Genomic DNA, 27,509 nt, shown 5'->3' with positions numbered 1-27,509 from the left:
CAGTCTGCACATGCGGCCTTTAATTTGGACTGTGCTTCACTCTGCACTCACTCAGACAATGCAGACACATGTACTCTACTGTTTGCAGCGCAGATTAAAAGCTTACTCGCTTCTACCGTTGTGCCTAACCTCAACGTTTTTGGCTCGAGACTTTTTCAAATGAAGCAACAGCTCCCTGAGTCACAGGTTATGGCCTCAGTGAGGACATGGTTTGTGAGCAGTGATTTATTTCCCCTCCTTTAAGAGGCTTGAAGTGGTCAAAGTATCCAACAGAAAACAGGGCAGGTCAGGTGGGAGGTGGAGTTGGCCCTGACCCCTGGGGTTGAGGATCAAATTATCAATGAATATGAGTATATAAAATGAATTGAACTTTCATTTTGTAATTTTAAATAATGGGTTTGTTTGTTTGTTTTTTTGTTTCTTTTACATAGCTTCACATTAATTCAAACCTGTACTCACAGAAGGGGTCTCCATCCCTTCTCACAGGCAAACATCAGCTGTGATACCACTGATATTGTGCATTACTGCATATAAGGAGCAGACCAACAGCAGCTTTCAAACTTGTGTAGTCCATTGTGGATTTAACATTTACCAGCATTATATTCACACCAATAACTATAATTTTGCATTAGCCAGGGAGGAAAAGTACTTGCCAGAGTAGTTGGCTGTGTTTAACTTCCATCCTTGTATGCAATGACTAAAAGCTGTTCACTATGAATGTATGCTGCTTCATCTCTGTCCATAGCATCCTTGTGTTGTGGGCCACTAGGATACAGCATACTACTAGTTGAAATGATGTAAAGGAGACCAGAGACTGGACTTCAAGCTGATGCCCTCATGCATAGAGATGCCTGAGTGGTTCATACTGACATGATATCGTGCACTTCAAGAACAGCTGATGCAATGTATTCCAAGCAAAACCTGAACATTTGCAAAATAAAATCAAAGTTTCGGCCCTGTGTGTGATAAACAGTGTGTGTAAGACATGACTGTTTATGAGACCAGACTTGGACAAAGACAGCCAGACAGGCAGCGTTGGAGCGATGGAGGGACCAGAGCCCAAGGAGAGAAAATCCTGTTCTTTTTCACAAACACCTTGTAGAAAAAAAAAAAAAAAAGCCTGACCACAAAAGAGGCTCTGTGCTGGAGGCTATTTCAGTTAAAGGTTCTAACCAGGACAGATCCACTGAGAGCACAAGTGAGATGGAAAAAGAGAAAGAGAAAAGGGAGCTTTATTTGGTTAACAACTTCTACGAATCAGTATGGGGGAAGAATGTGTGTAATTTGGCTCTGTTTGTTTTGCATTAGGATATAAAATATGTCGGGATAACTTCATCACACATCTAAAGCTCTGTGAAAAGGAGATGGGCAAGAGAGTAGAAGGGGGGAACCGCAGTTTTTTCTAAGCTGAGTTTTGGGTTGCATATCAGATGTGTCTCACTGGGACGCCGGCTTCAGCAAAGCGTGGTGAAAAATGTGAGCTCCCCACAAAAAAAAATGTTGCAGTGCCAAAGAAACAGCCTCAATCAACATCAATCAACAGTTACAGCAAACTATTTGGCAACAAGATAATGATGTATAGCAGTGGTTCCCAACCTTTTGTGTTAGAATCGCCCCACAGCCCTGTCAGATGAACTGAAATACTCATTCACCAACGCCACCATTTATTATCAACTGTTTATGGGCTGTTTAGCTATCCAGAATGTATCCATTCATTTTACAAAGCTGTTTAAATAATTTATACATTAGGCCAATCATCCATTTTACCATTTGACAAACTATAAGATGTAAATTGCTTTAAGCATTTTTTCCTTACCCATTTGCTAGCTAGTCAAAGGGTATAGCCTACATTACTGCTAACTTGTGCTGCTTATCTATTATAGTTTTAACAAATCTTTCACATTTCTTCCTAATTTAGCTTAACATTGGCTAAAAACGGTCTGTTCTTTAGTAATGTGCTTTCTATCCGTTACTTTGAGGTAAATGTTTTAGCCATTTATCCAATGTTTTTAGCTAACTTTACAAATTCGTAACTACTTATCCATTATGTTTGTGCTAATTCTTTCATATGTTATGTATCATCTACTTAGAACTATTTGAACTGTCCTGCTCTTTACTTTACTGGCATGTATCCATTACATTTAGCTAACTATTTCAGCTGGCTAATTTATCCATCGTTATGTCAACTAGCCTAGTTTAGCCATCTATCCGATGTATTTAGCTAACCATTTCTTCTCTGTCTGCTCAGCTTTTCACTTTTCATGAACTATCAACACAGCTGAATCAATAAGTGGACATTTAATTTAAATGTAACCTTATTTTTAAATTAGCTGCTCTAAGCTATTTGGAATGTGCAGTAGGCTACCTGGTGGGACACGCACGAGTATCTTGCATATCTGACTGAACTGAGGTCCATTTCTGTCCAACACCGATGCTGATGTATTGAAGGTGACCCTGGTCGTGTAGGGTAAACACTCGTCGAATATTCTTAGAAGATTTTATGCATTCTGGCACTTGAGTTTGCTGCGAGACTGTGGAACAGCAGCTCTCTGTGTAAGCCATCTTTACTTTACTGGGATAATCATGGCTCTTATCATAAGGATTTCCCTATGTAGCTGCCAGAATTGTGTAGTTTGAATCTATGCCCAAAGACAAACTCTTTCAGTGCATCAGATGGGGGAGAAAAAAAATTCAGAGCACGTATCAAAAACAGAAAACTTGGCCTTGGAGTAATCACATTAGCCCGTGTGTTTGGGTCCTGGTGGAGGAAAATGACCCTGGATTGAGGGATTGGGGATAATGGGAGTCTGGGACCATTCCTGATGCCTTTCGGTGTGAATGGTATCTCGTTAGGGTCAGTTTTACAGCCAGGCCAGAGCGGAAAGTAAACTCAGATGAATAGAACAGAAACAACAGTAAAAGCGCAGGCGGGGGGGGAAAAAAGGAAAAGAAAGCAGGGATCTGAGATGCTCTCAGGGCCAAAACCACAGATAAAAATCTAACCGCAGAATGAAGGCCAGATTGCTCTAATTCACTGTCATCTCAACTATTTTTTTTCTGCATGGAGAAAGAGTGGGACACAGAGAGTGGCAGAGAGAACCCCTATCCTCCCTCCTTCTCTTCCTGTCCTCCCACACCCACTCCTCTCCTGCATTCAGATTTACTGCTCTTAAATTGTTTGCCCTCTGCTTTTAATGGCCATCTCTAGATCATCAGCTCTTAAAATAAACACTGAGGCTTGAATTACCTTCTCTATCACCATTCCACTGAAGCAGAACACACTTGCCGGCACTGAGCCGCGCTCCGCTCTTCTCTTTCTGTCTTTAGGTTAATTCTGTGTGTGTGCTCCCCTGTATGTTTGGGTTGCTGGAGGAGAGCCCTGCATTAAAGCAGAGCAGCAGAAGAATGGAAACTTAAGTAGGGCTCAGAAGCAGGGTGGTCCGCGCCTAATAATACACCAATCAAATGTTACCGCACAGAGGGCAAATAACTTAGTTCATGGGCTCCATCGCTGCACGCTCCCAGTGGGACGCCACAGACAGTGAAAACACCTACTAATAAGTGTAATTGTAATATTCATCATCCGCAACCGCCCAATTTGCAGATAATTTCTGAGCGGAACAGGATTTTGATTAAATTTCAAGAGTGAATCTAAAATGATTTCATAACTTTTGCAGTGACAGACTGAGCCCAGTCGAGCACCAGTGAGGGGGGGCCGGTCGGGGCCTGGTTTACCTCCTCTCCGAGCCAGCTGGGTCCTACTGTATCCGTGCGTGTACGTTTCTGTGCACGTTTGCCTGCAAATGTGTCAGCTTCTCTTCATGTGTACATACAAGGCCCACAGGCATCAGGTGTGAAGGGGGAGGTTCAGGTGTCGGCGAGAGCTCATACGCTCTGCTGCAGGCAGCGTTTGTTGTCGCTCGGCCTGTTACTATAACACACATGAGCATATGCAGACTTGCACACACACACGCATACGCAAAACAACACCTAAAAACATACTTCACACACTTAACTCTTACGGAGTTAAAGAGAGCCACTGGGGATGTAGGCTTAATCTTTTAAGAGGAAAAACAGATTGCATTTGAAGGATGAAAGGGGGAAGTGATGCAGGCTCGTGTGTGTGTGAACGATAACAATTCAGCTGGACAGCTCATGTGCAACACTTGTATTAATGAGTCAATGTAGAGCATGCAAACTGAAATGAATGTTCGGGGTCATCATCACCCATAGCAACGTTTTAAATTTGCAGAGAGATGGGTGAGTAATGATAACAAACCTCTACCCTCCTTTATGGGGGTTAGAGTTAGAAAGATGAGCTAATGGCTTTAAAAGGCAGCCAATCTGATTCATTTCGCCTATTCTCACGAATGTCACTTTCTTATTTTAGTGATTCACTTTGCTCTTGTGTTTTGTTTGGGGTCCTTGAGGCCTCGGGTCGTCTCCAGCTGTTAAGGTTAGCCTCTATTTTCCTTCTGTTCTCACTTCCCTTCTGTGGTTTGTTTGTCCTCACTTTCCCTGTCTGAGCGCTCCGTCCAGCTGGGAGTGGCCCTCCGCTTCCTCCTCTCGCCAACCCACCTGAGCACCTGCTACTCATCACCTAATCAACTTCTTCTGTCGACCACAGCTCTCCCCTCCAGTCTTCCGTCTTCGCCAGATCGTTTTTTTTTTTTTTTCTTCTTGCCAGTATTTACTTTGTGCGCGCATGAACCCAGTTAATCTTGTGTTTGCCTGCGCCTCAGGTTCATCATTCCTGTCTCTCCTGTTCCCTGCCACGTCCAGCTCGGTCCTCGCCTGTAGTTCCAGTTTGGATTGCTGCTTCAGCTTCATCTATCCCGCTCTGCCACCAGCTCCCACTCCGCCAAACTAGACTCCGGCCACCTGCCTCACTCCTCTGACCATCCAGCCCCAGCCAACTCAACCAACATCTCCACAAGCCTTACAACTTCACATTAGTAGCTCAAAGTTGTACCAGCCACTGACACTTCATGACTTTTGCTTAAAAATGATTTTGATCTGGTAATATACATCTGAGAGATCTGCTTCAAGAAACGATATATTACTTCTGTTTGGGCTTTAAAACCTGGTTCAACAGAATGAACTTTCATACTTTCCCTCCCGTCCCTCGGTACTGTTTGTTAGAGCAATAAAAGGGAGTTAGACCACACTGACCCCAAACAATCAATATGCAGGGTAATAAATCTGATACATTTCTTTGTCCGTCAGTGACTCCGTGGGAGTATGAATGAAGATATGTTTTCATGTAAACTCCAGAGAACATAAAGAAGATTAAATGCTCACTTGGTGTGATGACAACACCGTATGGTCGTTTTCTGTATTTTATCACCTTCATTAAAATGTGAACGCTCAGGGTTGTCTCTTAAGTACTTTCCTACATACACAGTATTATTAAGGCCAGGACACAAAACAAATAGTAGTCAAGAAAAAAAAAAACAGATGAAGAAAAATAAATTTTATGGGACGAAACATTTACAGATGGAGCAGTGTGGTCTATGAGATCCCAGATAACGAGAAGGTAAAACCAAATACAGCTTAAAGGAGTCTTTCATATCACAGACCGCTCTGCTTTTTTAATTACACGTGATATCTGAGCCGCCATCTCACAGGGCACTTAGAGCTGCTTAGAGGATAAAACTCATGTGTAACCCCCCTGGACTCAACTAAGCCACACCAAATGTGTGAATGACATTAAGGGAAAAATGCGCTCTAAAATTACAGTTTGACATTTTCATATGTCTCACTTGGTCCTCGTCCAATGACAAGTGTTTTATATATCCAGAGACGGAATATCATAGCAACAAGGAAATCTAACAACATAAGTATGTGGCTGCTACCTGTACTTGATCTCCATATGATTTTTGCAGAGTCCCACGCTCGGCTGCAGTGTATAGGTGTCTGTTTATCCGTTTGTGTGAGTGCGGGGATGCCCTCTATAGAGTGAAAGTGATCTGAGTGGATTCCTCTGGCAGAGCTGTGTGCTCTGGTTGCCCACACAGTGGGCTGCAGTGCCACGGAAACGGCCCAGCACTGCACGGCCACTCACCGTGCCAACCAGGCCAGTCGCTGACACTCCTTGGACATCACCCAGGAAAGGTACACTGAGGGAAAAAAACAAAAAAGGGCTACGTGGGCCATGGCAACTCTATTTATCAGTCTTTCTAGACATTCAGCCGTAAGTCCACACGCTGAACTTTTTTTTTTTTTTTGTAGAAAACTGAAACGCAATATCAGACATGTGACATTCTGATAAATAAATCCACACAAACAATATAATTTCATAAACTTCTCCCACCTTAATCTCGCTTATATTTTCATTGCTCACCAGGGGAGGGAGGGAAAAAAATCTCTGTTGTTTTCCTATCTTCTATGAAATTTATGCGTCCAAGCTGCCAATAAGAATTCAAATGAGTCTGAAATTATAGACGAGAGAGTTGAGCGCTGACAGTTGACGGGTATAATGAGAATGTTACCATCCAAGATTATGCCTGTGAAATGGAGCTGGCTGTCTGTATGAAAAGGCAAACAGACGGAGAAAGTGAGTGAACGTGTCAGGTGATTTGGTGATTTTTTGGAGCGGGAGCCCGGAGCTTGGACGCGGTCCTGCCCCAGAGGAGCGTCTTCAGACGAGGTATGAAGTGAGGAGACCTGAATGAAGAAGGATGAGCTATGAAAAAGAAGCGCGAGATCCCACAGATAATGTGAAGGCACGTTGCTGAGAAAGTCTGAAATTAGCTGCGAAGGGAGCTTTTTTTTCCTCCACGCTCCATGTGAAATTCTGGACCGGCGTTAAAAGACTTGAATGTGCTGGTGGTTAAATAGCGACAGAAAACAGTATTATACTGACAAATGTTTTTTAATCTGAGAGCTACAGTGCCTCCTTTATTCTCCCCAACGGTTTGCTCAAAGTGTAAATCCCTCTCCTCGTTTCTTTGTCCCCATGTTAAGTGCCACATTTACTGTTCAGCTGCTCGGAGACACGGCGAGTTTATTTATTTATCCGTTCCCCATTAATTAGAACATTTGCACTGACAAACACGGAAGTTAGTTCACATTAGCGCCTAGTTTACACCCCCCCCCCCCTCGACTGCAGAGTCTCAGGACGCAGAGAGAGAGAAAGAGAGAAACGGGGAGCTGCGTTTTCAAGTGACGATAATAGAGAAGAGACACCCAGGTGCACTCGGAGATGCAGGAAAAAACTCTTGCCAGATTTTCTGAACTCAGTGACACCAACTTATCTCAATACATCAGACAGACAAATTAATTAAGTTTGTCTGATTGCAAAAGTGCAAGTACGGAGAAGTGCAGCCCCGAGGAGACAGATCTGTTGTTGGAGTGAAAAAGGACAGGAAGGAGGGATGAACATGACGTGTACCTTACAGGCCTGCAGCTTGATTCCATACTGTGCTCAGCAGTGGGAACAGGACCCCCACCCCTGCAACCTCATATATTCACTCTGTTATTTCAGAGGAACAAAAGCGGGGCTCTCAAGGCCATGGGTGGATCCATGAAAAGGAAGAAAGGAGTCCTGCTCCTGGTCCTGGCTGAATAGGGGCCTTTCACACTTAGAGAGGCCTGTTTACTCTCCCTCAATAATGGCTCTAATTTTCTGATCATTATTGAGTAATTCCATCCACCCCCACACCCAGCGTTAAATGCTTTTCTCCCATCACTCACAAGCCCCACGTCCCCGTCTCCACGGGGCCCCCAGGTCTCTGTCCTGATTCTGAATGATGTACAAGACATGTTCTTCAGGACCAGTTCCTCCACAGCCAGTGGGGCTGGGAGCCGGGGCCGCCACGTCCTCTCTTCTGCTCAGCCAGAGTCGCAAATATGCCCAGATTAGAAAATGATATTCACATAAGAGCAGAAATTATTCTGAATTATTTATTTACCGGTGTTGTATATCTATTTTTTTCTCCACATGTGGAATCATTCTGGGCTCTGATTGGAGAGGAGCTGCGCTTTATCCTCCATTTTGTTTTGGACCTGAATCGACAGCAGCACCATCACACCGAGTAACAATATTCGCTCTGCTAAAAGCCGGTGGAAAATATTTTGGAGGAAGGGAAAAAAGAGAGAGAGAAAAAAAATAAGAGAGAACACATCTGGTAACATGATAGCAATTTCATTCAATGTGGCAACGGATTGGCGACAAAATAAGAGCTAAGTTTAAAAAAACGTTGCGTGGCGGCGGCGGCGGCTTCGCTGCTCCTGGCAACCCCGCTGTGAGAAAGCATCCATAGGAGTGGTGGCAGAGGCGTGAGGGGACGGGCAGAGGGGAAGAAGTGTTAAGCGAAAAAACAGGGATATGGGGCGAAAAATGTTCAAATGAGAGAGAAAGAAAAGGGATCAGAAGGAGAGAAGTTGGCAGAGAGCGTGTGTCGGTTTGAAAAGCTGGCACCTTCTAAACAGAGCTGCAGCTCTGGGTGCCAAACGCTGCCAACCAGCCCCACTAGCCTGAATATCTGCCCTCCCTCTCTCTTTGTTTTCACCATGGCATTTTGCATCATCTTTATTCTACGCTTTTCTTTTTACTTTATATCAGCGCTCAATATCATCCTAACAGCAGTGACTGACGTTTATTAGCATTAAACGGCAGAGTAAATACAGCAGAGGGGAAAATTAAAGGGAGATATTTATTCATCTATTCATTATTAGTGTTTTTCGGTTTCAAGGATTTTATTTGGGCTGTTTTATGTAAGAGGATTTTGTTTGTGAATAATTGCTCATTTTGAGTTTGGTTTTAAATAAAAATTCACACACACACACACACAGAAAGAGAAAGAGAGAGAGAGAAAGGGGGGGGTCTGTCCGCGGCGGTGTCGCGGCGTTCCGTCCCGGTTTTCCGTATGGAAAGAGCTGTCCCAATTACAGGGCAGTCTCCCCGTGCTCTGCTCCACTGGACCGAGGGAACAAGGCACGAGGCGGACCGATCAGAATCTGTGCTGCTGGGAACCCGGCCCAGGGAGAAAAAAATAAAAAAAGACACTCTCCTCTCCTCTCCTCTGCTCTCCTCTCCTCCTGCTCTTTGCCCCTCGGCTCAGGCAGCGGAGGAGCCAAGCCGCTCCTCCTGTGCCGGGGTACGTATGTTTTTAGGGGGACAGACAGATTTCAGGCCTGGCGCCTGTACAGAGGAAGACGGCAACCGGTCACGCAGATTCTCACACTAGAAACGAGACGGTGTCAGAGACCAAAAATAATACACAAAGAAACTCGGGGGAAAGCGTGCGTGTTATTTTGTGCTCCTATTGTTTTGTTCTCAAAGTCTGCTCAGGAATATCGTGAAATAAATCCTGTTTATTTTATTACAAGTGTTTACTATATTCATCCATGTTGTATTTATGCGTATTCTTGATAAAAAAAATTCTGTTATAATGGGGAAAATAGTGCACAGCGCTGAGCTGAATTGCTAGCAGAGACACCATAACATTTATTTATTAACCTTAATTACACAAATAATTAAAAATCACTGTACAGTGAAATTAGGAAATAAAGCTAATCCATGTTGCCCACAATAGGCACTTTCTGGTACAAGGAATTTTTCTATTTGCAGAGCTAAGATCTGACCTTTCTTTCAAAATGAGACTTAATTCAATCATATACTCGGTCTTTTGTGTATCTTTTCCCAGTTTTAGTCACTAAACTGGATAATTACAGTGAATAAGAAGCGGGTTGGCCCGCTACCAAACCCGCAGAGCCTCTTTTTCTCAGCGGTCGGACCTATAGAGTGCTGGAAAAGTTGCGAGGGAGGTCAGAGGGAGGAGGGTCGGAGCGGACCACGGGGACCATGTCAGTGGAACGCTTTGCCGCCTTTTCACTCATTCATTTGGAAGCTCCCCATCATCTGTTTACCAGCGATTCCTTACACTCCGCACACACCACTCTTCTTTTTTCCCTCCTTCTCCGACACACACACACGCAGTGCAAAAAAAAAAAGCAACTGGAAAAACCGGAGTGTCTGAAAACGGGCCAAGCTGGAGCTGTTGGAGGCCCCGAGCCTCCGTGTCACTGCCGCTGTCCCGTCATGAGAGGAGGGTGGAGGGGGGGGGGGGGGGGGGGGTCGCCCAAGCTCAAACTTTATTGGGCACATTATTTCAAATGACAACAAAGCGTAAGGAAGTTTCCGTTGAAAGTGTGGCAGCAGCAGTGTTTTTCACACCAGATGAATGTGGCTCCCTCGGCGCCGACGCTCTCTGTTTCTCTGTCGGCCGGATTACGGCCCGGTGCCAGAACGCTGGAGCACCGCTCTGCTCCCCCGTCCAGAAATCTCTGCTCGGCACAGACGTGCGCAGCCAAGGAAAAGAAGAAGAGACGTGTAGAGTGATTTTTTTTTAATCATTATGATTCTCTCTTTTCTTCTTCTTCTGGAAACACTCAGAGCCTGACGGGACAACATGACCCCACGGCCCACAACCGTTACATCGCCGGCTCTGACTGCACAGAAAGCAGTGCCACGGTGTGAAGCCACTGCAAACCCATCACACACACACGTTTATATGTTGGTGTGTAAAAAACAAATCCCACTCGTGTCCTGTTTGCTCCCCTCTTCATTATGTAACTGCATCTGATAACGTTACCTCCTTTTGAAGCTCGGGATATTGGGCAAAGCAGATAAGATGTGTGTGATGGATTAGTGTGACGTGAAGGCGTGAAGTCTCTCAGTCTGTCTCCCTGTCTCCCTGTCCATCCCTCTCTTTGTTCGTCCTCATTAAAAGATATTGTCTGGGCCGTTTGTAACGTCGGGACTGTGCACACAGACGCATCGATAAATGAACGTCTTCGATGCGCCACAGCGGCACAGTGCTGATCCAACACACACACACACACAGACACAGACACGCATATATATAAAAACACACACACACACACACAGTTGGCTTTGGGACCTGGCCCAGACGCTGTTCTCCAGCGCAGAGAACAGATATGGAACATCTTTTCATCATAACAGCGTAGAGTAATGGAAGCCGTATGAGGCGGCTCGGCCTCCAACAACATGACTAATGCTGGAACCGCGCGGCTTCGTCAGACCCACAAATAAATATGGAACACGTCGCCTCCAAAAAACATGACCTGATCTTCTGGGGTCTCTGGGGGGGGGGGGGGGGGGGGGGGCACCCAACCCACTGCTGAGCCAGACATGTGTGATCAAAGATGGGATAAGAACCCCCCCAGTCTCTCGCGCTATCTCTCTCACTTCCTGCACATCCCCGAACCATCATCATCATCATCATCATCATCATCATCATCATCATCATCATCATCATCATCATCAGATGCAGCAGAGTCAGTGAAAAGAAAATGAACCACACGACTCTGATCAGTCCACAACAATTATGTTATATCATGCACTGTGTGTGTGTGTGTGTGTGTGTGTGTGTGTGTGTGTGTGTGTGTGTGTGTGTGTGTGTGTGTGTGTGTGTGTGTGTGTGTGTGTGTGTGTGTGTGTGTGTGTGTGTGTAGCCAGGTAGTTGTCAAAAGAAACTGATCAGACTCTTCTGGGTGGAGGAAGCTTGCTTTGCAGCTGCAGAGCAGAAGTGCAGATCTGAGAACAGCTGCTTTGATCTGTCCCAGCCTGGAAGGGCCCAGGTCTATAATTGGACAAAAGCAGAGACACATACTGTACTGTAGGGAAGCAGAAACAGAGGAGGGGGTTTGGTGTGTGTGTGTGTGTGTGTGTGTGTGTGTGTGTGTGTGTGTGTATGTGTGTATATCTCCTGTTCTGTCAATCAAAGCTGCTTGAAAGCAGAGCCCCCCCCCCCCCCCCCCCTCCCTCCTCTTGCAGCTGGTGACGGTGACATCAATGGGACAAGAGAAGTGAAACGCGGCGGTGGGGACAAGGCGGGAGAGAGACGGCTGCGGTCCAATCATCAGGCCTGGCAACTGATAGCTTCCGCAGACACAGACACCCTGGAATGGAGCTAAGAATAAAAGTGTAACGCTGCCACCCCAAAGGTTAGAATGGAGCCACTGTCTGTCTGTCCTCTGTAAACTCTGCTTAACCCCGCCGCTGCCTCCTGGAACACGCAGCAGTCTGAGCCTGGGAAGGTGGATGTTGCTGTTTGTTTTTTTATTTTGCTTATTTCCTAATGTTCTCTCTCTCTCGCTCTCTCTCTCTCTGTTTTCTGGTTTGTATGTGTGAGGTGCTGCACAGACGGCTGTGGAAAAGATGAGCAGAATCAGGAAATCAGTCTCCCTCCCACAGCAGCGTTTGACTTTTTTAAGCCACAAGCAAGAAGCTGTGATAAAATGAATCTTAATTTATGATTGAGCAAAAAGCTTCTAGGATTAAAAAAGAGGAGGGGAAAAAAAACTAAACAAAAAAAAACAGGCACATGATCAGTAAAAGCATCGCTGAAAAAGCAGCGACAACATCTGAAACAGATTTATAGAAAAGAATGATCATATATGTACAAAAGGAAATCCAAATGTGGTGCACGGAAAGCAGAGAGAGATGAAGGCGAAGCCGAGTGTTATGTACGGGGGTGAGGAGCTGCTGGATTCTGGCAGCGAGTAAAAAAAAGGCTTTACTCCGAGGGGCACCAGGCTGCGCTGGGAGCTAATCTGAGCCGCGGTTCGCCACGGCGCATTGTGGAACAGGAAGAGGCGCTCACGGAGGCCCCGCAAACTCAAGCAGAGTTACACACTGGGCTGAAAGGAGCCTGGCATGGGGCGCTGTCACAGAGGAACGCTGCACCGCCCTGCCAGCCAGCAGCATTAAGGCCCGCGAACTGTATGCCAGTCTGGGGTAAGAGAACCCAGAGAACAGTGGAAAGGGCAGAGGACAGGGTCTGTAGCTCTGTGTGTGTGTGTGTGTGTGTGTGTGTGTGTGTGTGTGTGTGTGTGTGTGTGTGTGTGTGTGTGTGTGTGTGTGTGTGTGTGTGTGTGTGTGTGTGTGTGTGTGTGTGTGTGTGTGTGTGTGTGTGAGAGAGAGAGAGAGAGAGGGAGAGTGTGTTTCCACCTGCAAACACCTGGATCATGAGGTGGAGCTACAGATAAATGTAACGATGACCAGTCATAATAACTGTGATGAAATGGAAACGAAGCCAGAGTGTGGACAGAATTAAGTTCATCATCTAACAGACAGGAGTGTTATTATTTAACTCTGCTGTTTTATATATGAGACTGGATTAAAGACACATTTTCACATGTATGTGTTTGGTGAAGATGGAGCTGTGCTGGCAGTGGATTATTTGTAATGAATAACAGCTCTGATAATTACTGGGGTATTACTGCAGTGTTCTTTGGAGAGCAAACGCCTAATATTGAATTTAAACTCCCTCAGCTGATTCAAACTAAATCTAACGTTCTTTTTTTTTTCTTTTTTTTTACATTTGTTACATTTCTTTTCTAAATGTTTTTTTTTTTTGTTTTTTTTTACAAAAGTAATAAAACAGTTAATATTAATTCTATGTTAATTAAGAATTAATATTTCTATTTTGCAAGACAATGATTCACTTGCACTTGGATTTAGTGTGAAATGAAATTATGGAAATATCTATTTTTCCCCACTGAGCTTCTGTCACTGTAAAATGAGTGGAAATTCCAGCTATTCCATTTCACAGCGTGGATCGCTGCCCTGACACAAGAATTCCTGTAGGTTTGTAAACACATCACACCACAACATTTTCACCACCTCTATTTTAACTCCACACACACACACAGCACAGAACATGAAGGAAGCAGAAGAGCAGAGCTGTCACAACCAGAGAAGTCTCAGCTTGTGTGTGTGTGTGTGTGTGTGTGTGTGTGTGTGTGTGTGTGTGTGTGTGTGTGTGTGTGTGTGTGTGTGTGACTCTCCCTGCCTCCTGAACTATCTGGGACTGGGCCAGCTGTCACTGCGCTCTCCAGACCACCACACACACACACACACACACAATACACTGCTGTATGGACACACACCAATCTCACAATAACACACACATGGATTACAGACACATGACAAACGGCCTCACACACGCACACGTAGGCACACGCATGCACACGCAGATAAACAGGTTTGCAGATGCTTTTGTTTACAGATGGCACCGGAAAACATGCACATTTGGATTTAGACAAATTTGCACACAAATACTTGAACAAATGTACCAGCGCAAACATATCTCTAGGTAAACACAGGTTTTAAGCCTGACTGTCGAATTCTCAGAATCTCTTTAAACCAGATAGAAACATCGATCGGAAAAAACTGGGCTTTTGGTTTTTTTTAAAGCGCTGATGGAGCGCAGACTGTCCCTTTAAATGTGGTTATCTCTGTCCTGTGTGTTTCTGGAAGCCTTGGCACGGCCTCTGCTTGGTACATGGTAAAGGGCAGGGTCTCATCTGTGACACATCACACGTTGACCTGTGTGTGTGTGTGTGTGTGTGTGTGTGTGTGTGTCTGTCCACATACCTGGTGTGTGGACGAAGTAGGCCAGGTAGAGGTCCAGCTCCTTCACCGTCACTCCGATGTGGTGCGGCTGGACACACAGGCCGTGGTTGGAGCACTGCGGCGACTTGACCAGCCGCTCTCCGTCCGTGCTCTCCAGCGGGCTGCCCTTGAACAGGATGACCATCACCAGGTCCAGGCGCCACACCTTGTCGGCCTGGCGCAGGCAGTCGATGCGGCGGATCTTGCCCTTCTGGTCGGGGTTGGACAGCACGCAGCACGGCGCCTTCTTCCCCGTGATGGTGAGCACAAAGTCCTCGCGGAACTCGGGCCGGATGTCCTTGCGGAGCTTGGCCAGCAGGCGCGAGGCCCACTTCTGCTTGATCTCTGGCTTCTCCCCCAGCAGCTCGTCCTTCACCGCGCGCTCCTCGTCCTTGGTCATCCTCTTCTCGTGCTTCTTGAAGTACTTGCGCTTACGGGCCTGCAGGTTGAACCAGGTGTAGGAGAAGGCACGGACATGGGGGAGGAGGGCCTCAATGAAGGGATGAAATTCATCCTGGTGGGAGAGAGGGGGAGAGACGGACGTGCTGTTAGAAGGCTGAGGGAGGCTTTTACTTTGAAAGAGAGCATGCACATCTTTAATGAGAATTCTTTTTTTTCTGTAGAAGAGGCAATAAAGTAATAAAGTGTAGTAAAATGCATCATAATACAGTTATAAATGTTATCAAAATTATCATAATTACATGCTAGTTTAAAATGTAATTATAGCTTATTAAAATATTTAAATTCCAAAAAGCTACTAGAATAAATATTCTAAAACTAAAATAATGTATTTCATAATTATTGGCATGCAGATCAAATGTAAATAAACATGCAGCAAATAACAGGAAAATTCATCTTAACTGTAAGATGCAACGGTATAATGCAAAGCGTCTGCTTTCACAAACACAAAGACCACAAATACAAACAAAATACAATGGATTCAAAATCCAAAAAGCGACTGAAAAGCTGAGCCAAGTTGCGCTCCCCGTGTTTCTGCTGTAAAAAGAGAAGTTATTCTGCTGTACCATAATACCTTCACTACATATCTCTGGGCAACAAAGCCCAGATCTCGCCACAGCGTTCCTGTGCCAGGGTTGCCACACACCGGTCGCTCACCACCGCCAAGCTTTGCCGCCACAAGACCACTGTTGAAATGTGCTGCTAAAAGATCAGCCATACCATTTCCTATCTCTGCTACCATGCAAAGGGAGCTCCAACCAGACTCACATTTCCACAACAAACTGAAAGCAGACAGAAATCACCACAGAAAACCACACTGCAAGAGGAAGACAGACGGCCTGGTAGTTACCATTTTGCACTCTCATCATAAATTTGGCACAGCGTTTAAAGTGAAAAAAAAAATCTCCTGCACCAGTTTTTTTTTTTTTTTTTCCTCCCGCGCTCCCCAATGTAAAGCAAGTGCTGGTTTGGCAGGGTATGGAGAATTAGCAGATGAAAAAAAAAAAAAAAAAACTTGGGAAGGGGGGGGGGGGCTCTAAAAAAAAATAATTAGCAGAATATGTTGCTCACTAAAAAACAGTGGGCCAAAGTTTAAAACCAAAACAAAAAACCCCAAGATTTTTAGAAACTAAAAAATTGACTGCAGAAGGATCACAGCCAGCAGCTCATTAGACACAAGCTCAAAATGACAAAAAAGACAGATTCAAAACTTGTAGCAAAAAAAAAAAAAAGGAAAGGTAAAAATAGAAATGTTAACAGTTTTGCACTGTGGGAGGAAAAAAAAGAACTTTAACAACAGGGAGAGATGCACTTAAAATAAACAGTCCTTTGTGCTTTCCAAAAATTAAAAAAAAAATCCTTGGCAAAGTGTAATTAGTAGTGGTGTCTGTTCTGATCCCTGGGCCCGGCGCAAGACTCACACACACACACACACACACTCACACACGCACGCACACACACACAGATGGGGGGGCCAGGGAGAGCAGAGCACAGAATAGGGAGAAAAAAAAAATAGAGAGAGCCGAATCAATGTTGGACGAGCGCATACGACCGCTGGCAAAGCCGAGTGCTGCTTCTTTTTTCCCCTTTTCTCTCCAACTCTCTCTCTTTCTCTTTCTGTTTCTCGCTCGCCGTCTCTCGTCCTCTCCGCGTTCTTTCCCTAACCATTGCTTGAGCCTTTGCCAACACGAGTAGGGCCCACCTATTTGGCAACAAGATGCCTGTAGCCCAGCCAATGCGTTAGCTTCAAGAGCTGAAAGGGAGGGAAAAGAGAAAGAGGAGAGGGTGGGGAAGGGGTGGGGGGAGGTGGGGAAGGGGTGGGGGGGTGTAGTGGCAATGAGAGGGAGAGAGAGCGAGAGCGCGCCGGAGAGAGAGTGAGAGAGAGAGATGGGGGGGGGGAGCAGGTGGGAGTACGAGAGCGCGCAGCCTTGTCCGACGCTGCACAATTTGCCAAATCGACAAGTTCCACTCTGACACGGAGGCAAAGTTCAGGGGAGCAAGTCTTCTCCTGCACCAATCCCAGCAGCCCTCAGCCTGCCTCCATCTTTACTATGGCCGCCGTTGCCCCCCCCCCCCCCCCCCCCAAACACACACAGACCCAAACCCCCGCCCCTCCTCTGCGCGCCTCTGCCTCTCTCTCTCTCCCTGCTTGCATAATGCCACCTTGGCAGAGGATGGCAGAGAGAGGACACACAGCTTCAGAATCCCTCCAGACCCCACCACCGGCAGCTGCTCATGGCTTTACCACAGCAAACAAAGAACCACACACTCTCTCCTCCGACTGCACACACACACACTGACTGACGAGATCATTTAGACGCACAAAACGCAGAGATGGTTGGAGAATGTTACAGGGGGAAGGCAGCAGAGTTAGAGGAGGCAGAATTAGCTTCATTAGAGGATTAACGGTCAGCAGGAGCAGGGAAATGTCTCCCACACCAAACCCCCCCCCCCCCCCCCCCCCAAAAAAAAATGTGCTCTCCGCCTTCCTACCCGACTCTCTCCCCCAGGAGAGGGCTTTTTTATTTTTTTGGCGTTCGGTGGGTCGGGGAGCGATGGCGGCGGCGGCGGCTGCCATGTTGCCTCATGGAGAAGCATGTCATTCAGGTTGCACCTGCTCTGCAGACAGCTCGTCTGAAGGCTGCTCAATCACACACACACACACACTCACACACGTCGTTCATCCTATAGAGAAATCATGTGATTGCTCAGTTCACGGCGCCGCTGTCAACATCCACAACTCTTGCCAATGCAGCAGCAGCTATAATATCACACACAGGCTTCATCCGCTGCTGCAGAGGGAAAGAGCCGGGAGTCCATCAGTCCATTGACAGAAAACACCAACAGTTGACTTGTAGGTTTTAAAGGTCCAGTGTGTAATATTTGTCAAAGTTTATTGGCAAAATCTGAATATAGCCTACTACCAAAAAATAAGTGTATAATCGCTATAAAATAAAATCTGTTTGGTTTTCATAGCCTTATAATTCTTCTTTTATACATATCCACCTTTTTCCAAACTTCATCTATGGTCAAAACCGGAAGCCGTATTTGCATTTCCAGTGGAATTGTACGTTTACGTTTCCATGGTTTTCAGTCGTTGTCATAGTTGCGGTAAACGCATGGATCTATTAATGCTGGCTTTTAACACGGATGTCAATTTGTGTGATATCCATTGTTAAAAGCTGGTGTGATGATCCATGCCTTTTACTAATTTTCATTGAAAAAAAAAAAAAAACCCTGCATTTACCGTGACTACCGAAACCATGGAAACGTAAACACCAGAGGAGCAAAACCGGCTTACGTTTTTGATGTTCGGAAAAAGGTGGATAGCATGGGTCTTGCTTGGAGTGTCGCCATCTTGCGCCGCCATGTTTGTACTGAATGGAAAATCCAGCCAACCAGAGATCATGTTTCATGAGATTCACATTCATAAATAAATAATAGAAATTTGTAATAGATAAATAACAGAATTGGAATGCTAGATGTCACCGTTTCCCCCTCATTTTACATACTGGACCTTTAAATCAAGAATCACAAATAATCTTATTCCAACTTCTCAAACATGAGGATTTGATGCTTTTTTTTTTCATAATGCGTGATGATGAACTGAATATTTCTTAAGTTGGTTTTTAAAAAAAACTGATGACACCTTGAGCTGTTTAAATGATAAAAAGGCAACTCTTGATGCACAATTGACAACAGAGAATGGGTAAGTGGGATTGTGAAAAATGATTCATCAATTTGAATTCATAAAATTCTCTTCCTGTTTCAAGAAAGAAAGAAAAGAAAAGCGCCCTCAGGTGAGGCCACAGCATCCAACAGGCAACGAGACGTGGCGAGGAGGAGGATGACGAGGCTGAAGAGGAAGTCTACGTTTAAACTACTGACCAAGGTCGCTCAACGTGTGTTAAATCAAAGCTAAACTGCAAATACACAAACAAAAGGCAGAGGCACTCAAACAGCCAGCAGACGTCACAGCCTCTCTCTCTCCAAACAGTCCTGAACATCAGCCTAAAGAAACACCAGCTCTGACCCATCATCTGCTCACAACACACACACACACACACACACACACACACGCCTTTGTGTGTCACTGACCGCCGCCAAAGTTTGATATGTGGTTAGATAACGCAACAAAGGAAGCCGGGGCTTACACACAAACCTCACTGTGGCATAGGTGTGTGTGTGTGTGTGTGTGTGTGTGTGTGTGTGTGTGTGTGTGTGTGTGTGTGTGTGTGTGTCAGGTAGAGAGCCCTGCTTCCTTCGCCACCTGCAGCAACAGAAACTTAGCAGGAGCAGATAACTGGCACTTGAATGTGCTGCCTGTGTGACTGCTTTTCAATAAGAACGACAGCTCTCTGCTTGACCCTGCCAAGATGCAAATAAACCACCATTCAAATGTCACTGGAATTTGACTACAAGGGGGTTTAAGTCATTTTCCTTAGCTATGCTATTTGCCTTCCATGGGCTGAAAAAGTCACATATTTATTTTCCAGGAATAACTGTTATGCAGAATCTGTGAAAACTGCCAAAACCTGGAGGGAGGAGAGACGCTCATTCAGACTCTCCGTGGGTGAGCCACGCTGCAGATTTGCATGTCTGCACTATCTGCTGCGCCACACTGGGCCTATATTGTCTCAGTTCAGGTGGCTGTGTTCAAACACTAAGAGGCATAGGTTATCAAGCAGCATAAACCCATCGTAGTAGGTGTCTCCGGTGTTAATCTCCTTACCTGGAAATTAAATTAAGGCCAAATGCGCTTGGCCTTTAGCTTTAATTCGGGTTTATTATCAATTAGCAGTCGGAGCTGTTGCCGTTATTTCCGCTATTTTGTTATTTCCGCTATTTTATCTTTTTTTTTGTCCCGCCCACTGATTGAACCGGTGACTAGGGCGGAGGGTTACACCTGCTCACCTGCTTCCTGTGCCTCATCACCTTCACCTCAAAAAACCTCAGGAAAATAAATAAATAAATCAGCACTCTGGGGCTGCTTCTGCGCCTGGTGCATTGTGGGTCATGATTTTCAGAGATGAAATTAAAAAAAAATAAAAAATAAAAAAGTAAAGAAAGAAAGAAAAAGAAAAAGAAAAAAACGACTAATAGACCGATATTCACCCAATTAAAGTCATGGATTATTTTCCACCATCATGTGTCTCTGGCTGCTTCCCTTCAAACACCATCCAGGCCCCGCTAACAGGACGACAAACTCAAGCCAAGACAATTAAAAATGCACCATCACTTCTCCTTTTTCTCTCTCCTCTCTCCCTCTTCTCATAGGGCACTTAAAATATAAATACTTAAAAAAAAAAAGGGTTAGTGAAGACATCATCCACGCAGCCTGCCAGGAATAACATGGGAATGAAAAGAGCTGGAGAGGAGAAGAAGAAGAAAGAAAGAAAGAAAAAAAGATGGGCTGGTATTCCCGCCAGCGACATTTGTGCTGCACTGTTACCAAACCCCGCCGTCAATTAATATTAGCAGAGGAAACACGAAAAACATGCAAATATGTATTGAAAATGGAGTCTGTCGAGCAAACGAGCCGCACTTTCCCCTAAGACCCTAAATGACCCGTGATACTGCGAGAGGTCTTTTATTTATTTATTTTTTGGCTGTGTTAAAGCATGGATGAACCTGTTTTGTTAGATTTTTTTATGAATCATTATTACTATTATTTAAACGAAGGTGTGAGCCTATTTGAAATAAACAAACCAAAATATTAAAATCTGTATTCATTCTAATAATTATAATAATTATAAAAAGTCAAAGATCCACACAGGTCTTCCACTGCAAAACCGTCGATTTCATTCTTTAACATTAACCAATCCCTTCAGCTGAGTCTAAACAGTCTATGACTACAAAGACAAAAGAAATGATTTTCAAGTCCGTTATTTTTCAATTCTCCGCACGTCTGACCGAGACTGTGGAGTTGGCTGCCAACTTCAGATTAACTCTTTCAGCGAGGAGAGAAAAGGTTCTTTTACTCTGAAAAACCCAGTTTGATTCCTCACTGCGCCTGCGAGACCCTCTGCGTTTTAATCTCTTAAACAATCCATCATTTCAAATAGAGCTGATATCTTGATTTTTTTTTTATTACTTTGCATGAATAGCCTTCAAAAATCATCCTATTATGACCAATTATTTGTTGCCATTAGGCTTTTTAACGCCAGAACAATTTGCATTTTATTGTATCTTATTGGAAAAAGATGAAGAAACAATGAATAAATATTTTTGCTAATGAGTGATGTTTTAATTCTGGTTCAAAATTAGCTTTGGTTCTATGTGTAATATAGAGCAGGTCTATTGGGTGTTGGAAAAATCACTTAGCTCATATACTTATTCTGTTTTCTCACATATTTGCATGCTGAATGAAAATACGACCGTAAATAAATAAATCTGATAAGGCAGGAAGCAGGAAGCTGCCCTGTCTGTACAAAGTAAAAGTCTGTCATCAAATCACTAAATACATGCCACATGAAGGCCAATAAAATGTGTTCAAATTAAATGACAGAACAATTAGGAGTATCCCTTTGTTTTATTTTCTACAGGCAACAACGACAGACTTTCCAGGAAATGATGGAGGTAAGAGTGAGCTTTGCTGTAAAGTCCAGATCCTTAAGCCAAATAATCAAAATGTTGGCACAGTAAAATGCTTTTTTTTTGTTATGATAAATCTTTGCTTGAATGTTTTGTTTCCCAACCAACATTGATCATCTAAACAGTTTCAGCCCCTTTGATTTCCCAGAACATGAACAATTGACATGATTTGTCTATATCACTCATAAATGTTTAACTCCAGAAACACGAACCAAACTCGGGCCGTGATAAAAGTCTCTTCCTGTCTCTGACCCAGCGGCAGGCCTCTCCGCCCTGCTTTGTCCTCCTCTGTCCTGCGGTAGATGACCTCGCTGAGGCCATGCTGCATCTCATTAGACCAATTAAACCACGGTCTGCATAACCCGAGGGCCTCCCAGCCGCCTGGCCCTTCATTAGTGTGGCTCTGTGCTGCTGGGGCTCAGCTCCGTCCTCTCATGCCCAACCGAGTGTCCCTGACCCCGGACGGAGCCTGACACCGGCTCCCCCTGACCTCGGCTCCGACCGCTGACAGAGAGCCAGGGCGGAGGAGGAGACAGGTGGAGATTCAGTCATAGAGGATGGTGGAGGTGAAGGTAATCAGTAAACTCCTAAAAAAAACAAAGCCTTTCATTCATCTAAGTGGATGTTTATTAAAAACCAGGCTCATATCATTTTCAAACTCATAGAGAGTTTCTTCCAAATCACGAAAAACTTTCTAACATCACCATTTGGAGAAGGTCCAGACCAGCAGGTAGCAGGTGTGTCCACTGGTTTGGTCCCATGGTAACCAAACCCATCCCAGGATGCTGCAGAGAGCATGTCTTCTTTAGCCTGGCTGTGGTTTTGTACTGTAATCAGAACAAGCTACAGTGGCTGCCACATGACCCTCCATAGCTATCACACACAGTAATCATTCCTGTTAATCATTAGAAACAGGCGGGGGGGGTAGGACACACACACACACAGGATTAAAATTTAAAGACAGGGGGAAAAAGTCCCCGCACTCTGTGGCGAGCAAGTGATGCGTAAAGATCCACGGAGCTCGGCGCCCTGCGTCGGTTGCACTTATCTGAGTTTACAAACCAGCACGTTACTATGTGTGAAAAATCTGCAAGCAATTTGTGGTGGCTGCGTGCTAACGTGCCCAGGGTGGGCCCGTGTGTATGTGAGGGGGGTGTTGGAGGGGTGTGGGGGTGGGGACCAGCCGAGGAAGAGGCACGCACGGCACATTCCAGTCCCACAAAAGGGGCTCTGCTGCCTGGCTGCACTGCAAAACACAACTGGGCCCTTCCGAACCTCTCTGGGTCTGGAGCCGACTGGTTTCTGCTCCAGACCCCTTTAAAAAACCACCAACGGTGTCGGGCCGCTGGTCGGTTACAACTGTCAGCAGGCTGCTCCACACAAACACGGAGGGGCCTGGAACCAGCAGGTCCACACACTCACAAAAAACCCCTAAACTACGCAACACAGACGTGAATTCACAGGAGAAAAGCACATTGCAGGTTCTGTGCTGCTGCTGCTGTTGTTGTGTTTTTGTGATTCTCTTTCGTGATTTCACATAAATTAACATTTGTTCCTGCCCGAGGAGGTGGAACGCGTGTTGAGACGTGCAGACGTTCTTGGATGAAGACGGTGGTATTGATGAGCTGGGGGGGGGGGGGGGGGGGGGGACACTGACATATATTATACATCCAAGCTGGACGCAGCCGTGTGGTAGTGATCATCACGGCGGTCTCTGAGATGGATCACGCTGCAGCTCTGGACTCACCTACACCATCAGAGCTGACCTCAGTGCTGCCTGACGCACACAAGCGCTGCACGTACACACAAAAAGCCCTCCTCCCTCAGCCGCCTGCCGCTGTCTAGAAAGAATGTGCTGCTGGATGGAGGAACCGCCCTGCGTCTCACTAATGTGTGTGTGTGTGTGTGTATATATGTGTGTATGTGTGTGTGCACGTGAGTGAGTGGCCGTGCCGGGACAGGCCGACTCAGCACCACAACAGCCATGACTGAGTGTTTTCTCACTGTGCCAGCCAACACACTACTGCTGCTCACACTGCTGCCAGTGCAGGCTGAGCCGAGTGACGGAGATACCGACGACAACCACATTACAACTTTTTGTTGTTTTGATGTTTTCGCCTCAGCTCTTATAGATTTGAATCGAACTGTTTAAACTGGTAAAATTGAGGAGGAAAAAAAATACTTAAAAAAAAAAAGATAAATACACAATCTTGCCCACCAAGATCCAAATAACGCGCCTGCCAAACTGTTTGGTAGAGGAGACAAACTTAGAAAAAGCAGCCAGCTTTTAGCAGCATTTGGCTGGTGGCGGGTGTTAATTTTCTACCCTGGTAGAAACCAGCTCTGTAATCAGTAAACATGGTGCGCCTGGCCTGCAACAAAGAAATGCATTTAGCAAATTCATTCTCTTTGATCCAGCATTCCTATTTTGGTTTGATGGAAGGTAATACATTTTTGATGAAATGCTAGAAATGAGATATGACATCATTTTCCAACATTATGAGCAGCGAGTTTCTGGTGGCCTTCGCTCCATGCCACGTTATCTTTGATCCGGACGGGGCCTGGTTGACATACATCACAGAGAATTACAAGCACATTGATTTATCAATAGGCTCAAAGCAGAGGGATGTTACACCACAGTCGCTCTCATGCACAGATCCCTCTGCAGAAACTGAATTTCAACACGGCCTGAAAATGAAAAGGATCCTCAGGTTCATGTGTTAACTTGCCGCTTAACAAAGCTGTAGGGCTTTACTCCTCTTTTCAAAGAGATGAGTGTGAAATACAAAAGTCGGCCTTTCACACACTGCTGGGAGAGGAAAGTGAGTTGAAACAACATGGTTGTGCTTTTCATGCCCGAGACGTGTTTTGCACCGGAGCAGAAAGCCGGCGTTTGAAGGTAAACCTGACTGCAAACAGTTTGGTTGTCCTTGAGGAAATCTGACAGAAATCCACTTGAGTCCCTGCAACACCGCAATAAATGATCAGTTTCACTGTTTGCTCCTGCAAAGGTTTGAGCTTTGTGTCATTAATGAGAAATGCAGCTCGGTCTCCTCCCTCCTCTCACCAGGTGCGCGGCGCTTGGGTCCGCTCTGATTTACGAGAGCGCACAAAGCACTACATTAACACTCCTACAGCCTTTGATGTTAGATTATATACCATTATAGAGCATTAAACCGCATGACAATACACAATCTTAAAGTGAAAGGTCACCTTTTCACCTGAACTTCATTTTCCAGCTCCTCTAATCAGCTCTGCTAAAGATGTACAATTTCCCTTCACTCGCATTAGGAAGTGATCTTTTAATGACCAATAAGAAGAGGAGGGATGATTACAACAGGACTAACCTGTCTCAGTCTTCATATGGAAACACTTTTACTTTGGAAAACTGCAAACCTTTCCCTTACAGTGAGGGAATCCTGTTGTTTCAGTAAACAGTTTCTCTTACATATTCTGTCTCATTTTTCTTTGGCCTATTAAAACAATATGATTTTCTGATGTACCATCTTTCACCATTCCATTTTATTCTACGTTACACAAACACCTCACCACATTTATTTAAGAGCTCCATTTAAGAGTTGCTGTTCTAGTTAAGACTTTATATCTAAAAAAAAAATCATTAAAGGTATAGTATGTAGGAATTCCCCCCATCTAGCGGTGCGGTTGCATATCTGAACGTATTCTTGATGTTGCATTCACGTGAAATCGGGCAGACGTCAGACAGACAACAGACGCTGCATGTAACAGGATAAACAAGTGGTCCGCCAGCACGAGGCAAAACAATACAGGCCTGACAATATGTTGTCATGGTGATGTGGTATTGTTTTACCGTCTTTCTCTGGTGGAGTAAAATGACATCGGTTGGTTTGCCGACGGCCGTCTGCCTGACTGCACCTGAATGCAACACCAGTGCCTCCGTCCTTCCTCACACTACACAGTGGTGACAGTTTTAACAGGCCGAGCCCACAGCTCCGCTGAGTTTCCGTGGTTACCTACGGTCACGCTGCCACTCAACGTAAAAAATGGCGATGCAACATGGCCGCCTCGGTTCAGTGCGCCCCCCCTTGTATATTTGTAACGACTTGTAACAACTCATTCTAAGGTACGAGAAAGCTTTCATTTGTATGCGGGTGTGATTCCACTTCAGTGAAATACGTATTTATGAAAGCAATATTTTATTTTTGCTAATAAAAAGCCAAATAAGTTACATACTGGGGCTTTAAATACAATGTATTGTATGTCTATAAATTGTCAAATAGTTAGAAAGACTCAGCTCAATCTGCTCCAACTATGTGTTAATGTATTAACAGTCTAGTATTGTTATATATTATAACATATGTTCATTCTTTACAGCAGAACCAGTGCTTTTACTCTCAGGCTGTGTACTTTAATTTCAAACAATTATGATTTTGAATGCTGGACTCTTAAATGTAGGACCTAGTTTGTCTTGATTGACGTCATTTATCAAGGAAAAAGGAAGGGATTTGTTCATTGCAGCCTCTTCCTGCCTCCATCTCACATCATTATGAAGTGAGTTCCTTCAGAGTTTTTGGCAAAAATGAGCGAGAATTAAAAGCTATTCAACATATAGAGCGGCTTCACATCTGCAGTGTTAATTAGGGCCCACAGAGCCCTGAATTAAAAGGGTTATCAAGGTTTGTGGTCACAATGAGTTTGCAGGCATCACACTCTTAGCGGTCATTATGACCACGGGTGGCCGGCGATGTGGAGAGCGCCGAAACTCTATATACAGTGCTAATGGAGCCAGGGCCAGAAATAACAGGCCCTTGCTAAATAATCATCCCTTTCACTCTCCTCTACCATGACATCACCAGAACCACAGCAGGCGTGAGGGGAACAGCAGTGTTGTGACTCTGACAGACAGAAGGTAACACACACACACAGATAGAGTCACTGGCTGCCTTCGCTGCAGTCGTCTCCAGGCCTGTATTTATCTCTGAAAACACAACTGAATATGGCATCGCGCTAAGTCAACATTGTCATCAACCTTAAGCGGGACGCTCGTAGTTCAAGGGTGGAGGCAAATGCAGACTCGCAGGTCAGAAACTTTCCCAAAATTCACCCGACGTGCTGATTGCACACAATATAAACTATGTGTAGACATAATGTGTGGCGACAATCACAGACAAGGCCAAGACGAAAAAAACTCCCTCCTGAATAAAGACTCCAGGAAGGTAAAGCCCACTACTAATGCAGTGTTGAACGCTTTGCAATCAGACAAATAAAGGGGCAATCTAGCACACAATCAAACTAGAGATTTAGCCTGCTCTCCTGCCAACAGCGAGGGACCTCCTCTTTCTGAACAAGGGATGCACTATTGACTACACCCCCCCTCTCTCTCTGTCTCTCTCTCCAGTCTTCCCTCTATGCCAGTCTGAAAGGCGTGATGCCAACCTTTTCCACCATTGGGCATGCTGCCCTGCCCTTTATGCAAATGCTTTGCCGCCATCTCTAACTCACAACCCCCACTGTCTCACCCTCCACGTCTGCGCACCCCCCCCCCCCCCACCCCCCTCCGCTTATTGCCTCCTGTCTATATATTCTTTTTTATCTTTATACGTTTCCATTTGCATTAGCCAAGTAACTGAGCTTAAGCCGCAGCCATAAGTTGTTAATTAAACCCCTGATGATCTGACGTCGTTCCCTGTATATGGATCTCGAATGAAGGGAAAAACTCAGCAGCCTTTAGGCCTACACTTTGTTTCATGCCCTCCTCGGACAAAAAAAAAGAAAAAAGCACCAACCAGGGGCGAATATTTGACAGAGGTGTGGTTGTATGTGTCTGTACGAGCCCTGATAAAGAAAGAGAGAAGAACAGAAGGAAGACAAAGACCAAGAGTGAAGGCAAGAAGGGGCAAAAGAAGAATAATGTAAAATAATTTTAAAAAATAATATGTAAAATATCTTCTATTTACATTAATTAAAATCTCTTTAGTGTTGGCAGCTTCCTTTAACAACCGGCGCCCCGTAATAGCAAAGGAAAGAGGTAAAGGGGAGAGAGTGGGGTCTA

At 45.0% G+C, this 27,509-nt stretch overlaps 1 protein-coding gene across 1 annotated transcript in view; it reads right to left on the bottom strand.

The window, feature by feature from the left end:
• LOC310990405 (nuclear factor 1 X-type-like) overlaps window positions 1–27,509 on the bottom strand; it is a gene marked incomplete at its 3' end in the record, with an annotated part of 142,426 nt that overhangs the window by 58,095 nt on the left and 56,822 nt on the right. The window contains exon 4 of the mRNA XM_083977750.1: window positions 14,408–14,939. Coding sequence (XP_083833876.1) covers window positions 14,408–14,939 — 532 coding nt within the window. The remainder of the gene's footprint in view (window positions 1–14,407; window positions 14,940–27,509) is intronic.

This window comes from Trachurus trachurus (genome assembly GCF_905171665.1).
Source record: "Trachurus trachurus genome assembly, chromosome: 8".
Classification (NCBI taxonomy): Eukaryota; Metazoa; Chordata; class Actinopteri; order Carangiformes; family Carangidae; genus Trachurus; species Trachurus trachurus.
Note: the sequence above shows the minus strand (reverse complement) of the source record. Positions and strands in the feature narration are given on the sequence as shown.